This window comes from Solanum pennellii, chromosome 9 (assembly GCF_001406875.1).
Source record: "Solanum pennellii chromosome 9, SPENNV200".
NCBI classification, from domain to species: domain Eukaryota; kingdom Viridiplantae; phylum Streptophyta; class Magnoliopsida; order Solanales; family Solanaceae; genus Solanum; species Solanum pennellii.
In genome coordinates, this window is record NC_028645.1 from 76,403,962 (window position 1) to 76,419,028 (window position 15,067).

General features: G+C 33.9%; 2 protein-coding genes across 4 annotated transcripts; both read right to left on the reverse strand.

The window, feature by feature from the left end:
- Positions 1 to 2,777: 2,777 nt before the first annotated feature.
- Positions 2,778 to 6,089, reverse strand: LOC107031775 (rho-N domain-containing protein 1, chloroplastic). Of its 2 annotated transcripts, XM_015233247.2 has the most exons (3): positions 5,916 to 6,089; positions 3,317 to 4,090; positions 2,778 to 3,226 (listed from the first exon to the last, which is right to left on the reverse strand). In XM_015233247.2, exons 1-3 carry the CDS (start codon positions 5,974 to 5,976, stop codon positions 3,006 to 3,008), a joined length of 1,056 nt encoding a protein of 351 aa, XP_015088733.1. In that variant the 5' UTR covers positions 5,977 to 6,089; the 3' UTR covers positions 2,778 to 3,005. The 2 variants fall into 2 exon arrangements, with proteins under 2 accessions (XP_015088733.1, XP_015088732.1); XM_015233246.2 differs by having other exon boundaries at positions 2,778 to 4,090; positions 5,916 to 6,085.
- A 1,143-nt stretch (positions 6,090 to 7,232) lies between these two features.
- On the reverse strand, positions 7,233 to 14,840 carry LOC107029142. 2 transcript variants are annotated; one of them, XM_015230482.2, is made up of 5 exons: positions 14,596 to 14,840; positions 11,114 to 11,286; positions 8,600 to 8,783; positions 7,725 to 7,831; positions 7,233 to 7,640 (listed from the first exon to the last, which is right to left on the reverse strand). In XM_015230482.2, the coding sequence occupies exons 1-5, from the start codon at positions 14,665 to 14,667 to the stop codon at positions 7,559 to 7,561; spliced, it is 618 nt and encodes a 205-aa protein (XP_015085968.1). In that variant the 5' UTR covers positions 14,668 to 14,840; the 3' UTR covers positions 7,233 to 7,558. The 2 variants fall into 2 exon arrangements, with proteins under 2 accessions (XP_015085968.1, XP_015085967.1); XM_015230481.2 differs by having other exon boundaries at positions 7,725 to 7,834.
- Positions 14,841 to 15,067: the final 227 nt, after the last annotated feature.

Consider the following 15,067-nt stretch of genomic DNA (forward strand, 5'->3'; position numbering starts at 1 on the left):
TATATATATATATATATATATATATATATATATATATATATATATAGGTTGAGCTCCTTCAAATTAATTTTGCACATCTTTATATGGTAAGATCAAATATTTTAGTTTGTATTGCAATCAACCACTTTTCTTATTGTCATAAAAATAATTATTTGCTATCTGTAAAGGGATAAAATTAAAAATTATTCTGTTATCAACTTCAATGGGTCGTATACAAATAATTAGAACCATGACGTAAACGGCGGTTCGCAAAATAACAAAGTGACTAAAAAAAATAAGATTATACAAAAAGTTAATTGGTTAATGTTTTTTTTTCTTCCAAAACGATGACTTTTTAACTCGATTAATTTTATTGTATACTTCGTCCGTCCAGTTTTAATTATCATATTACGTTTTTCAAAGATAAGTTGATTTATTTTTTAAAGTTAGATTAGATTATATAATTCGATATTTTAAACAAAAAATTTTAAATATTCAAAAACTAATACAAAAAATACTGTAAATTGTAATTTTTTGCATATCAATATAAAAAAAAATAGATTATAAAATGATAGTCAAGTTCGTATGATTTAACTCTAAAAAGAGACTGTGAATAATTAAAAGTGAAAAAAGAAAATACTAACTATAAAGTGATTGCAAATCATCTTAGGTGTTTGCTAGGATTTTTTTGTTTTGAAAAAAAAACCTTATAACTTTTTTATATTAGGCTAATTTATCATCTTCAAAATTTGCTTAATTAACTTTTACTTGAGTGACAGTACTCTAGCATTTTTATTTTTATTTTTTAAAATCAAGTAATGAAATTTTAGCTCCACCAATTGAGTCTAAATAGCTGCCAAATGTTAATCTTTTCTAGTTTCTGTAACCGCATGATTTTTAGTGACATTATAGATTTTAATAATAGCACAACATATGTGTCGTTTAAGTTATGCTACCTTGATTTCTAGGAAGTATATTTGTGGAGTAAAATATGGAATTATAATTAAAATTTTACTAATTATTTTGTGAATAACAAGTGCATCACATTTTGTACAAATAAGTACGAATTATAGGGGAAAATATCTAGGATATACGGAAATATATCTAGAATTTAAACTTTATAAATTTTATATTATATATTATATTTTTTGATTCATTAGCTCAATGTAAGATTATTTATACATATTAAATTATATTTTTAGATTTAAATTAAAGTTCATAACATAGTTTTGTATATCTCAACAACAATAATAACATATTCAATAAAATCTTATTAAGTGAGGCCTTGATTAGCCCGTCCTTGTCATTAATTAATAAACTCTGAACGTGGACAAAATTTTTTCCAATAAAACAATAATTTATTTATGTCTCAAGGTGTACTAATTTTTCTATCGACCATAGTCTAACGGACCACAATAATGTAATATAATCAAGCACTGAAAAACTGTGATATCTAAAGAATTTGAATAATAAATATATATAATAATTGCTGCAATTTTTTTTTTTTTAAAAATGAAATTTAATTACTGCAATATATTCTTGTATTAAATATATATGTACGAAGGGTTTTAAAGATTCCACGCATAGGCTCATGGGCAGAGTGTCCCCTTGTTTGGTCTGAATTTGTCTCTTACACGACATATATAAAGCCAATCGTACGTTAATCAATCCAATGTAGATTCACATTTATTTGTTGTTTGCTCAACAAAAAATTATGTCAAATGTCCCACGTTGTCGAGGAAATAGGTTATTATCTATAAATAAGTAATTCTAATCAACTCGAGATTCAGATTTTGAGGTTTAGTTAAAAGACATTCCTTTTGATATGATATTACACTAATCCTCAATTGTGTTGTAATTCTTAGTTTATTCAATATTAGATCTCAATACTATGTTGATCATATTTTAAATATTTAGTTCTTGATGTGTTGAAGGATGTGAAGTGTACTCCATAGATTGAGGAAAATAAAATGTTATGGATGTCAGATCTCAATTAATCAACATTTAACAAGCAGAGACAAGATTTTTTCTCTCTTTTACTTCTTGCAACTTCACTTTTCATAATATGGCTATATATGGTGCCTAGCTTTGTATTTATAAGCTTCGTTCACTTTTACTCGTTATGTTGCATTTCAATTAAAGACACCATAAACTACAGCCAGAAATGAACTGAACTCAATCTAGCATTCAGTTATATTCAACAATGAACAGTATACACTTCAGCAATCATCGTTCAACTTCCATACAACAATGACTCCATTTTGATTCATCAAGCTTGAAACAGAGCATGAATACCATTAAAATGATGATAATAGACTTTGAGATTGCACATAATTCGGGGAAGAACAGTTGCAAAGAGGAATGAAATGAAATAGGAAAGGACATGAGAACAAATACCACTCCATAAATCATGAGCTGGTTCATTCCCTTCCTGGTTCAGCAACAAGGCAACACTAAACATAGCGAATGTAACCTTAACAACACATTTTACGGAGAGTTGAATCTTCTAACAGCAGGTGATGGAATAGTTGAGCATCAAGACAAGCAGCACATACATTTGTTTGAACTGAATTGCCAGAATTACGAAAGGGGAGAAAATAACATCCCATTATAGTCTTAGCAAGTATCTAAATCTCTAAAATGAACAATTCAGAACAATAACATGCTCACTCATACCTGCACTACTGAATGTGCGATGATGTCTCTCTACTTTGAACAGCAGATTTTGTTGAAGTTATAAGAGTCCAAGATACGCTACTTGACAGTTGTCAGAGATTCAGAATCACCAATAAGTATAATGAACATAAAAAATAATGTGAAACACAAAAAGGATTTTAAAAAGTTAGACAAATATGTATATCAGGGGAAGAGATCGCTACGTAGATGAAGTAAACAAAATTGTCCAATTCGACCACAGAAACCGCCATCAAGAGAAAAGTACTATGTAAGTTGAACATTATGCAACACGCAAACGAAGAATGTGCAACAAAATTCTACATCAACCTTTATTTTACTTGTAAACCATATCAGACTTGATCAGCACTAAGCAACTCAATGAGCTCTAGCTTTTTCAGTTTCGAGTATCCCCTCAAACTACGGGACTTTGCAATTGCTCGTAGTTCTGTTAGCTTCATTTCAGCTAATTCATCGTGTCCAACGTGATTGTGTTCTTCATCATCACTAGCATCAACACTTCCATACATTTTGGCAGTATTATCACCAGCCATCTCATCGAACACATGCTTATCTGAGAAAATAGGCTCAGGGTCAGAATCAACCTTGCTTCTGGGAATTTGCCCAAGTTCAAGGTCCAGATGTATGTCCTTTTCCATCTTACCTGTAGCAGAAGAGGCAACAGGGTTATCAGTACCTCCCTCGTGATAAATAGGCTGAAATTTGATTCGCGGAACTGGAGATCTACGCTGGAAGTTTGACTTAGGTCGGTTAACAAATGGGGTGCCACTTTCTTGTGCCACATGGTTCACATTGCTATTTAGTTCAGTGAGATTGCTAGCTCTCTCTTCAGAGAATACATTGCTCTTATCTGGCTGGTCAAGGACAAAGTTGCTACTTCTACTGCTACTGGTTTTCTTCCCTTTCTGAACTGAGTGTTTCCTTAAAAGCTTGAGAAGGGAATCAACAGTTTCACTCTCTTTACCCTTTCCTTGCAACTCTTCAGACTTTTTCTCCTCCTTGATAGCAGCTTTTTCCCGAAGCTGAGCCTGGACCTTTCTAAATAGTTCAACAATCTCCTTTTCCCTTGGACCTGGAGTGGCTGTAGCTTGGAATTTCGAAGTGTTTGATGTAGTAAGCAGTGGCCCATTTCTTGAAGATAGCATTTCTGATTCTTCTATATTTTCATAACCATCTCTGTCTTCATTTTGCCTGTTCCGCCCCCTTGAGAAACCATGCTTGTTTTGCCTCGAAAAATCTGGATTTCTTTTATGATTGCTGAAGCTACTAGCACTACACATATAAGATGTGCTTTTGTAAGGAGATTTCAAGTTTAAAATCTTGACCTTGGAAAATTGCTGATATTCACCATGAGAAGTGACTGTCCTCCCAGACAGTCCTGAGCAGGGAAGACATCTGCCTTCTGGGGATTTAAACCCTGAAATAGTATAATAGCATATTTGTAAGTGTTTAAATTCGATTTTACAGATACAAAAAGAAATTAACTTATGCATAAGAGAATGTTTCTAAATAGCACATATGTAAGTGTTTAAATTCGATTTTACAGATACAAAAAAAAAAAAAAAGACCTTATGCATAAGAGAATGTTACTAAATAGCTGTTTCTTTGTCAACGGAGTGATCAACATGTAGGTCACGACTGATGCACTTACAATGCAGCTGAAGCTTAAAACTATGTTGAGCTCCATGTGGAAGGTTGACTAAAGAATAGGATCACAACTGTATAGGGATAAGATGTATAATCTCAGAAAAGTTACTTTATTTACATCTTCTTCCAAGTAAGCATTTCCATTTACCGATTAAAGAACACTCTTTGGGAAAACTGTACAATGTTATATCAGATTCCCTCCTATGCCTAACATTTTATGTATCATATGTCCTAAAGCTATCTAGAAATAAGAAGTTAAAGTCATTAATTCTGCTTCTATAAGAAACATTTGCATTTTAAAAATGATATTAACTGTTGTCACTACAAGAATTACTAGTATTAAAAATAACAGAAACGACTATTGCAATGAAAATAACCCTAACGTCACCATGTCAATCGATACCAACGATGCACATATCATACACTAAAAAGAGAGGGGCAAAGAGTTCTAGAAATAGAGTAAAGGCAACGAAAAATGGGGCTTACGGAAATATATTGTGAACTAGACAAGATCGGTGACACTGCTAGCACCTCACCGAAAGAAAAAGAGGCTGGAAGAGTTCTTGGCATGACCAGGGAATCTATGAGATTTTCTTAGTTTATGCTTACGTGTGACCAAGCTGATGTGTGAACTACTGAACTTAAAGTAAAATTGGAAAGGTCTGGAAACTAAAAAGAATCGGAACAAAATATAAGTTCCACTAAATAGGAACTTGCAGAGTTTGAAAAAAAAAAAACTTTACTCCAAGAAAAGCCAATAAGTTGCCATACACACCAATAATCCGGCATATTTGCCACCTTAAAACCCCACAGCACCTAGAAAAACCTTCACATTTAAACTATTTCAAGAACAATGCAAATGAAACCACCTGCTCAAACTGTTCTAAAACAGTTCCACCACTTTAGCCGAATCAAATGCAGCCAAAAATAAACCATCTTGACTCTGAAACACGCAAGGAATTCTAGCTTATGTATTTATTTATCAATAGCATCAATAATAAACATCATTAAATTCTTCTTTATTAAATGACAAACTACTAAGCATCATAATGAAAGCATCCAACCAGAGCAAAATGGATATAGAGAATTCAAATAGCCGACCTCAACTAGTTATGTATGAAATAAAAGACTAGTTATCACTATTACCCTTATGATTATTTCCAAACTATTCTCTTCTCTCTTAGAAAATATAAAGTAGTCTCAACAACTCCCTTAAACTTTGAAGGATTCACTTATTTTGGATTATAAAAAAACTCGTAACAACTCACCTAACATGGACAAGAGGGAGTATTTTGCAGTAGTTATTAAGCTTGCTCTTTATTAGATAGTGTTCCGACATAGCTAGGCCGTTAATAAGAAGCAAACTGATTAAAGTCATCTCTTTTTCAACAGAAACATTTCATCAAACACCTTGTAGACACCCAATAGGACATCAAAAATGATAAGAAGAAGCATTCTTGTATTCACCCAATCAAAAGAAAAGACTTCATTAATGGTTTGTCTCTTTGAGAAATTAACTCAAACAGTCAGTGTGCATGTTTATGCCCAACCCAACGTGGAGCTCTTACATATTGAAAAACAGAAAAAAAAATTACCTGGAAGATTCTTGAGAGTGAAATCAATGGCGCTTGACATTTTTGGAATTTGAGAAAACATAAGAAATAGTGTGGCAGTCTCAATCAAACTTTCGCATTTTCGTTTTTCACCTTTCTACTAAGCTTCTTGTTTCCTTTTTATATATCTTGCACACTGATAAGGGGAAGTTTTATATATTCACCATTTTTCTGGGGTCAGAAAGGCAAAGTATGAAATTTCAAAATCTAGTTAATTGCGGTCCGTTTTGGTTTTGAAATCTATCACTTTACCCCCTCATAGTTTTCATTTCTTACAATTTTACTTTTTTCATGTAGGTTTTGGATTTTGGATTTAATCGGATCGAATTACAGCTTTTTAATTGACTTATTATTTATTAGATTTCTTTTGGAAAAAAGAGTGAACATTGGAAAGTTTTAGCGTTTTCAAATTTGTGACTTTTTAGTTGGTATCTCAAAATGTAGTAGTAATTTTTATGTTTGAAAAATAATTAGTTACGTAATTATATGTGAAATTACCATCCTTTTTAACTCCTAACACTAGCTATTATTGTCTTTAAAATACTTAAGTTTGAGTTTCATATCATATGCGATACAATTTGCGACTTGGTGAATCAGAAATAGTTGAATTTGTAGAAGTTGATGTGGAAGGCCAGGGAGCTAAAATTTGCTTTCATTGAAGGGATCGGCAAAACTACAAAAGCTATCAAACAAAACAAAAGTAAATGTTTCGGAAAACGTTTCGCAAATCAAGTTGTTTCCTCAAATTTAAGAAAAATGACTTTCTTTTTTTAAAAAATAAGAATAATGTTTTCCAAATCTACGATAATGTTGATTGTGTCTAAATTTGAGTGTCACGGTTGAATCCCAATTCAAATGTCATATCTCAGATCAAAAAGCTTGAAACAAGTCCTAGGTCAGATCTCAGTTCTCACAATCGCATTTCAAATCAGGATTGATCATCGAGATTGATTTTCGAGTCATAAACTATTTTCCTGAAAATATTTTCTACTCGCTAGCCAAAAATAAAAAGATATTTTCTAAAAAACATTTTTTCATTCACCAACCAAACACTAAAAATATTCTCGATAATTATTTTCAACTATCAGCCAAACATAAAAAAATAAGTTAGAAATAAAATTATTTTTCAAGTTAACATATTTTAGAAAAACATTTTTCTTTGTACCAAACACACCCTAAATGTGTTCAAGTGTTCTTATTGTTGTACCTATTATATTTTCAAGGTTATGGATTCATATCTACTCTTTATCGCGACTTCAGTGATAATTCAGACAAATGAAAAGAAATCACTCAAAATAATTTTCTAAAAATAATCCTCTCTTTGTCAATTGGCTTCAGCCTGAATGAAAGTGAATCATATTGAAAATCTTTACAGGTTGTCCCAAACTTGCATACTACAGCTCCAGCTTTGAAATGCATCCTAAATAGAACAGAAGACCTCAAAGTTTTACAGTTCACTCATTAAGAGGAAAAGATCATCACTTGGGAAAATGTACCAAAATCACTAATACAACTTTATTTTTTTTCCCCAATGAATTTTGCTCAGATTAATAAGAGGAAACAAGAAAGGGAGGGTACAACCAAATCAGTAATTATAGGAAAACCTTTCACATCCAAAGCACAACCTATGCTTTGTGACTTTTTGCCATCTCATCAACATCCAGTTCTACTTCTAGGACTGGTGAATCCAAATCCATGCTAAACGGACTGATAAAGCAAGAGACGAATGAATCATGATCAGAATGAAAGCTCTATTTGATGCATAACGAAGCAGATTAAAACACAACAAACCTGTTGTTAACAGGACCATGATCTACTGCCGTCCTCAGGCAATATATAGCTCTGCCAACTATGTCTTTTAAGGAAACAGGGCCAAAAGTTCTGCTATCTTTGGCTTCCTGCTATTGAAGAGATAAGAAAAATATCTAGAAGGTTAATATTAAGATAAAAATATATATTTGCACAGTTGTTATCCTTCCCTAATGCATGAGTAGGAAAGCCCAACGAATACTATAAATATGGATAGCACAGTGCTGTATAGCTGATAATGCTGAAAATTTAGCTCAAGTTTTATGAATTCCATCGAACAATTTTTTCATTTAATAAACTTTGCCTCTTCACCATAATTCAAGGAGTTCTACTATTTGAAAATGCTGAAGTTTTAGGTCAAAATAAGAGGTTTTTTTAGATTTACTACTCACAGTATGCAAGTGCCGTACAAGAATCTGCAGGGAAGGGTAAACTTAAACTAATACATAGGATCACCGGTAAAATAAGGTTTCAGTTATGATGAAAACTCTAAAGTTATAGCACATATCTATACTTTATGATACAATTTTTGCTGCAAATAAATTGTATCTTCTATGTACTATGCAGTGAGTGAGTAATCAAGACACCTATCAGATATGCAGAAACTTTTAAGTATACAACAAAAACATGATGCTCATAAGTCATAACAGATAATGAAACCCAATACAAGGGTGATACAACATATTGTGTGGGATTGTTGGACTAATATCATACTACAATAAGCAAAAATATTCTAAAATTGTAACATAAAGTGCAAAGACAAGTTCCATGATTTGTACAAGAGAGGATTTGAGAGAATACAGTCAAATGAACCTTATTCCGGAGAAGAAAAGCAATCTATTGTGAGGATCATATACCTTAGGTTTCACATTTTCATTATCAGCCAGCACCCAACATTGATCTTTTTCGAGGACAAAAGGCTCATCCTTTTCATCGGTAGACACCATCTCATAGCCTTCAATTGCAGCCAATCTACGGACAAGGTAATCCTCTGAGTTTATAGGGTCCTTGAGAAGCACGACATCCCCAACAAATACTTTCCTACGAAAATTAGAGATATGAAGTCAGTAATAGCAAAGAATAACATATGCAGAGACATATCCACATTATTGCTTCCATCAGAAGGAAACCAACAAATAAACTAAATCAAAGAGGCGAAGTGAAATGAACATAAACAATAAGATAGCAGTGCCATCACCTCCATACATCAATTTACGTCGGTAAGATTTCCTTGCATATCACATTTTCCAGGAAAAAGAAAAGGAAAACAGGAAGACTGCAGAGAAAGGGGGTTTCACTGTGCAGCAAGGGCTACATATGCAGCTAATGTGGAAGGACAATGACCAGCTCTTTCTACACCGCAAAAAGTGACTGGACATCTGTGGGATCTATTTCTGCAGATATTTGGGTAGAGTTTGGTGATGCATAGATCTCCTAAAGAACTGTTTTGTTGCAAGGAAGGCTGCAAAGTTAACAAAGGAGCTGAAGATTATTTCTAATACCATTCCAGCTTGCATTGTTTTCTGTATCGACAAAAGGAATCAGAGATGTTGCGAAGGAAGGTCTATGGATGTTCAATCTTTGAATTTCAAGTGCCTTAGTGATGTAAAATAAAATACAAGATAAAGAAATTCAAGAGATAGCTAAGAAATCAGGGAAGATTAAGATATAGGAGAAAAAAAGAATAATCTAGAAATTGACGTATATTAGAGACCAACAAGAATATAGATCCTCTAATTTGAACAAACAACTACAAGATTAAATTCAAGGGAGAAGAGGATTAAACTAATGCATGAATAATCTCACCATGAAATATTCAAAAGCGATCCAATGTAGAGATAAAGGGATAAAACCCACAAAACTCACTAAAAGTGTTCATACATCAATATTCTCTAAGCAAATAATCTCCATCCTATTCTATTAATGCAAGTAGGGTTAACTAAGATTTAAAAAACCCCATAAATAACCTTAATTACATGTACATCATACTATGATCAAAAGGACCCTAAAACATAATGTTAATCTTTTCTTGTATTAGTTCTTGGTTTCCATACTCTCTTGAAACATTCTAAGTTCTTAATAAATAGAATTTCTTCCATGTCTTATTTTAAAAGAAAAAGTTCTTTCGTGCAATGAGTACTACCCGGACTTGCAACACTTAGTTTATCGGCATCTAGCTTAACTCACTTTTTGCAGGATGAGGTTAGCTGTTAGAAGTCACGACTCTTTATTGAAAGAACATTTGTGAAGAATGGATACCTTTTTGTAACACCAGAATCAACTTGGTACCAAGCATTTGTTTCAATCGAATAAAGATGTTTACTAATTGATTTTTTTTTTTTTTAAAAAAAGAGAAGAGGTAATCAGTTCATTAGAAGCCATATCTCTAAGATTGTAAGTTTTAACTTGTGCCAGTGAAGTTGTATCCAAGCTTGATGTTCTTTCACAGTTACTGGTAAGACAACAGTGTGATCAATGATCCATAATGCAAAAACTAACAAGCTTTGATATTACCACGAAACCATGTTATCAAAATGGACTTAAAAAGGAAGATCCGAACATTACTAGGTCATGGAACTGGCTGGACAGCCAAAGCTACTATAATAGAGTTTCACAAATAATCTGAAGCAAGGGGTGGTGCAACCATAACTGATCTGATAGAAGATGGGACGAAGATAGAATACATACAACAAAAAGGATTAAGTCAGTTTGAGCTGAGTAACCATACAAAACGTGGGTCAAAGAACTTTATATTATACCTAAAGGTGTGGCCTAGCGATCAACAAAGATGGAATCAACCATGAAGGCTCAAACCTCAACAAAGCTAAAAAGGAAGTTGGGTGATTTTTTCCCATTTGTCTAAACGTTGATGGCCAGAGTTACCCAGTAGGTAGCATGTACATGGAGGAGTAGTTGAGGTGTGCAAAAATGAACCTAGACACAACATTAGCTACAAGAAAAAAATACTCCCTATAATACTACAAACCTAAATAAGTACAGTTTTCTCTTGTACAACTACAAGAAGAAAAGCCCAGTTGAAAATGCCAGGCAGTTATAAAAGAAAATAGTAACAAAAAAAATAATAAATAATAGTAAGACAATTCTCTGTTACTTGTTTAAAGATTAGACAACTGAAGATACTAACAATAAAAGGAATTAGTATAAAGCAACAATGTATTCCAGCAATAAGTAGAGAAAACCTAAGTTGCTCAGACTCTCCAACAATGTTGCCGCACCCGTGTCGGATCCTTCAAAAATACTCTTTTCGGAGGATCCGACACGCATCCATCGACATTTTTAAAGAGTCCGAGCAACATAGGAGAAAACCATGCATAAGGTAATTGGCCACATTGCAATAAAGGAGAAATTACTTTGGATCAACCCAAGGTATCTTCCGAACAAGAAGTGTGCAGCTCTGATCTCCTAGTGTTGGTGCCATCTCCTCTCCCTTGTTATAGTGCAAGCATGTCAACTTGCCCTGAAAGAAGTTCTTCCATATGGTATCACCTAATTCTCTATCTGTAATTTGACCTCCTTTGTAGTTCTGCATAGCATTAAATCCCAGTTAAGCTTTTTCCTTCTTCCCCTGCAAGGGGGATGTACTCAAGAAGTAAAGGCATGTAAGCACAAGTGTAAAATATAGAAGCTTGCTTGATTTTAAGTGCAGAAAAGCAGATAATATTTCAACATGTCAAAGCTTGTTTGATCCCATACAGCTTAACTTCTTACTTAACCTAGCGACAGTTATTAGAATGTTTTGACTTGCATGTTTTACCTTATAGGTGTTAGCTTAGCACATCTCGGCACTATGAAAAGGTCATTTCGTTTCTCTTTTAGTAAATTTCTCTACAAGTAGTAAACTTTCCTAGATTAAGTTGGTTCGTCATTCCTTTTAAGTTAGGGAAGGTTTGGACTCCATCAGTATCATTACCCTCAATTCAGAATTTGTAGACTAGTGATTATAGGATTCTAACAATAAGTCAATAACAAGACCTGCATTATTTACTATTCCTCTCTGTGCTGGAACTCAAGTTTCTAACGTTGAGCACCAAGTTCAAATCTCTGCCAAGACATTATTTACTAAAATACTAGGGTTGTATTTACATGTAGATAAAGTTAAGGTAATTACTGATTTCTAGCTATTGAGGGAATACTTTTTAACATAGAAAATTGCATCTCAAGTTAGATATCGGTCACACTATGACACCATATTAGAGGAATTCTTAAACTAAAGTTTCCTTGCTTCTTTTGGATTAAAAAAAAATGGTTGTTGGTGTTGCTTATATTTTGATTGCTCTTTGAGTGAAACCTATATGCTTTCTTGTTGTGCTGTGATTCTTGCAAATTACCTCGTACTCTCGGTAATTCTGTTCAAAAAATGTTCTTATATAGCAAATCTTTTTTTAGTTAAACCATCTCAAACATATAGAATGATAGCAGAGAAAATATACAACTACTCATGATTCATGATTATTGTCAAGAGGAATCCAAGGACAAAGTCTAAGATGGAGAGAATGAAAGTTGTTCCAGAGCCTGTTTCTGGAACTATGTAGTCGAACTTAATTTTCATTAAAAGATTTGAAAGAGCAGTATCCCTTAGTAGGGTTTGTTAAATGAAGTAACAGATTTCATTGATGGCGTCCAAAAAGTAAAAAAGCTAATAAGTACAAAAGGGAGTATGTCAGCACCACTACAGCAAAGGCGATGCTAAGATCAGGGAGCTAACAAAGTCCAAAAGATTATTACGGGAATTTACCAGGGATTGGTTAATACAACTAAAAAAAACCCAGGAGACACCTAGCCTCAAGGGACTGACTTGGACTTGATAGCCCATCAAATATTTGCAGTTTCTTCCGGTGCAAAAACACTAAAAAATACAAGTAGGATCGCTCTCCAGATTATCCCGATGGCTCTACCAACTTTCCAAAAAGCCCAGCTTAAGAAGGCCACTATGCATTAATGAAACCTACCAGTTGTTATTAGTATGAACTAAAAGGACAAAAAAATGGATTTAGAAGGTGATTACAGCATGACCCAATTGAGTCCAAAAGGTAAGTACACCATATTCCAGAAATCTGTACTTCTATGGCAATTGCACAGTGGAGAAATAGTTGGTTGCTGATTATGATATCTTTGTGAGATATATAGCATCTGTTAACAATCTGTCTATTCCTTTTGCTTAGATTGTCCATGAGCCAAGCCAAGCTTAATAGATTGACAAATAACCTCAATTGGCAGTTGAGTTTTCCAAATCGACTTACAGAGCAAATTGTCAGCTATTTCAATTTGAGAACAAGCGTATGAGCTGCCTTTAGCCTCTCGTTTACCGAGTAAAATCCTTTGTTAGTGTCTGTCCTTCCTAAATTTGTTACAGAGACCATTACCTACCTTGAAAGGGATGTTCCAGGAGAATTAACCCCAACTTTCATACACAAATGCCATCTCGGGTATTTGATGGTTTGGTGTACCATTGACTTTGAGCTCTACGATTTGTCCTTAAAATCTCCTTCCAGAGACAAGGGTCCTCCTGAATATACCTACATAGCCACTTATTATCATGCATTACTATGAGTAGTCAGATCCTTAATGCTCAGACCACCAAGGAATTTTGGTCGTGCGACTTTAGAACAATTGACTAAGTGAAATCTTGCACCTTGCCGTTACATTCGCATAAAAAGGTTCACCTGATCATGTCCCATTGTTTCTGCACCTTAATGGGAATGGGGAAGTGTGCAGGTGGGAATGTTGTTCAGGAGACTATTAACAAGTGCGAGTCTACAAGAGATGCTACAATGGTCAAGTAGGCAAGACTTCTCTCAAACTTCTTAATTATACCATTCCAAATTTTTGTTGTCCTGCATTTAGCACCAAGTGGGAGCCCAGATGTGTTGGTGGGAAAGAATCAATACTACAATATAATATTCATGCCAACCCATTCAAATTGGGTATATCATTGACTAGATGACACTTTTCAGCATGTTAATGTGCAGTACTAACAAGCTTCAAAAATGTGAAGAACAATGTTAAGTAGAGAACCTCGACTCTTTCTACAAAAGAGTAGTGTATCATCTGCATAGAGCAAACAAGATGCTGATGCTGTATTCTCCCATAAAACCTACATATAAGCCCCTTATCTATTGCATTTGTTTGGCTACATCAAGCATTTTCTAAGGCCCTTCATAACCAGAATAAAGAGGAAGGGAGAAAGGTGATCACCCTACTTCAGACATTTTTGGTGTTGACCCCCACCTCATCCCACTCCCCAATGGACTTCTACTGATTAGATGGAGTATCTAGCAGTGGAAATTTAGAACTTTATACACTTGATCCACCTTTCACCAAATCTCAATTTCCTTGAAATTATAATAAGGACAAGTTCAGTTGATCAAAAAATTTAACTTGCCAGTTCATACCACAATATTTCCCTCTCCAAATTGGTATGAGGCCAAATACCCCCTGTGTTCACACCACCTGAAGGAGCCTCTTGGCTCTTAGGTTGGAACACAAAAAAACCCAGCTTAGTTATAGGTTTTGTTGTCCCCTCCTCTAAGAGCAGGTTACTTAAAAGAAGTACTAAGGTTGCAAGCTTTAGACTCCCAAACATTTAATCCAGAACTCTGAACTAAAATTGATGCATACTCATTTTAGCATTTTATAAAGTTATACAGCTGACATTAAGCTGAAAGAAATCAGATCAAATGTTTAAAGACAAAAGACTTCTGGTTTGGCACAGGAATAATGTATCCATGAAAAAAGATGGTAAAAAAAAGCTCCCGGCGATTCAATACAATGAACTCAACAATCGTAGAATGTAAATAATGAAGTGCGATTCAAAATAGGAAACGAAGATGACCTTCCAGCCAATAGAGGCAGAGTATTGAAGTTTTCCGACTGCGTATCGGATCCAAGTTGCTGCCGAAACCATGGCTAAATGGGCTGCCGTCGTCTTAGTCACCGGCGTAGAGTTTTTAGTATTCCCCTCTCCTAATTTCTTAAACCCTCGTATATCTGTTTTCTTATTAAATTTTTTGTTTTTCTTCTAATTTCTGTTAAGCCGAAAAGATTAAGCTGCTAAACCGTGTGAGGCACTGATGTGTAGCGCCTCTACGCCTCTAAAACATTCACCTAAAAATAAATAAATAATGAACCTATATTAATCGTAATGTGTCACACACTACTGAAATGACATAATTACCCCTCAAGACTTGCTACAAAGTCAAGTCACAATCCTATTTCACAAATAATAGCTTTATTTATAAAATTATATCAAATATATTTAATATTTTTTTAGAAATAAATAATATATGAGGTGCATTACAAAATCA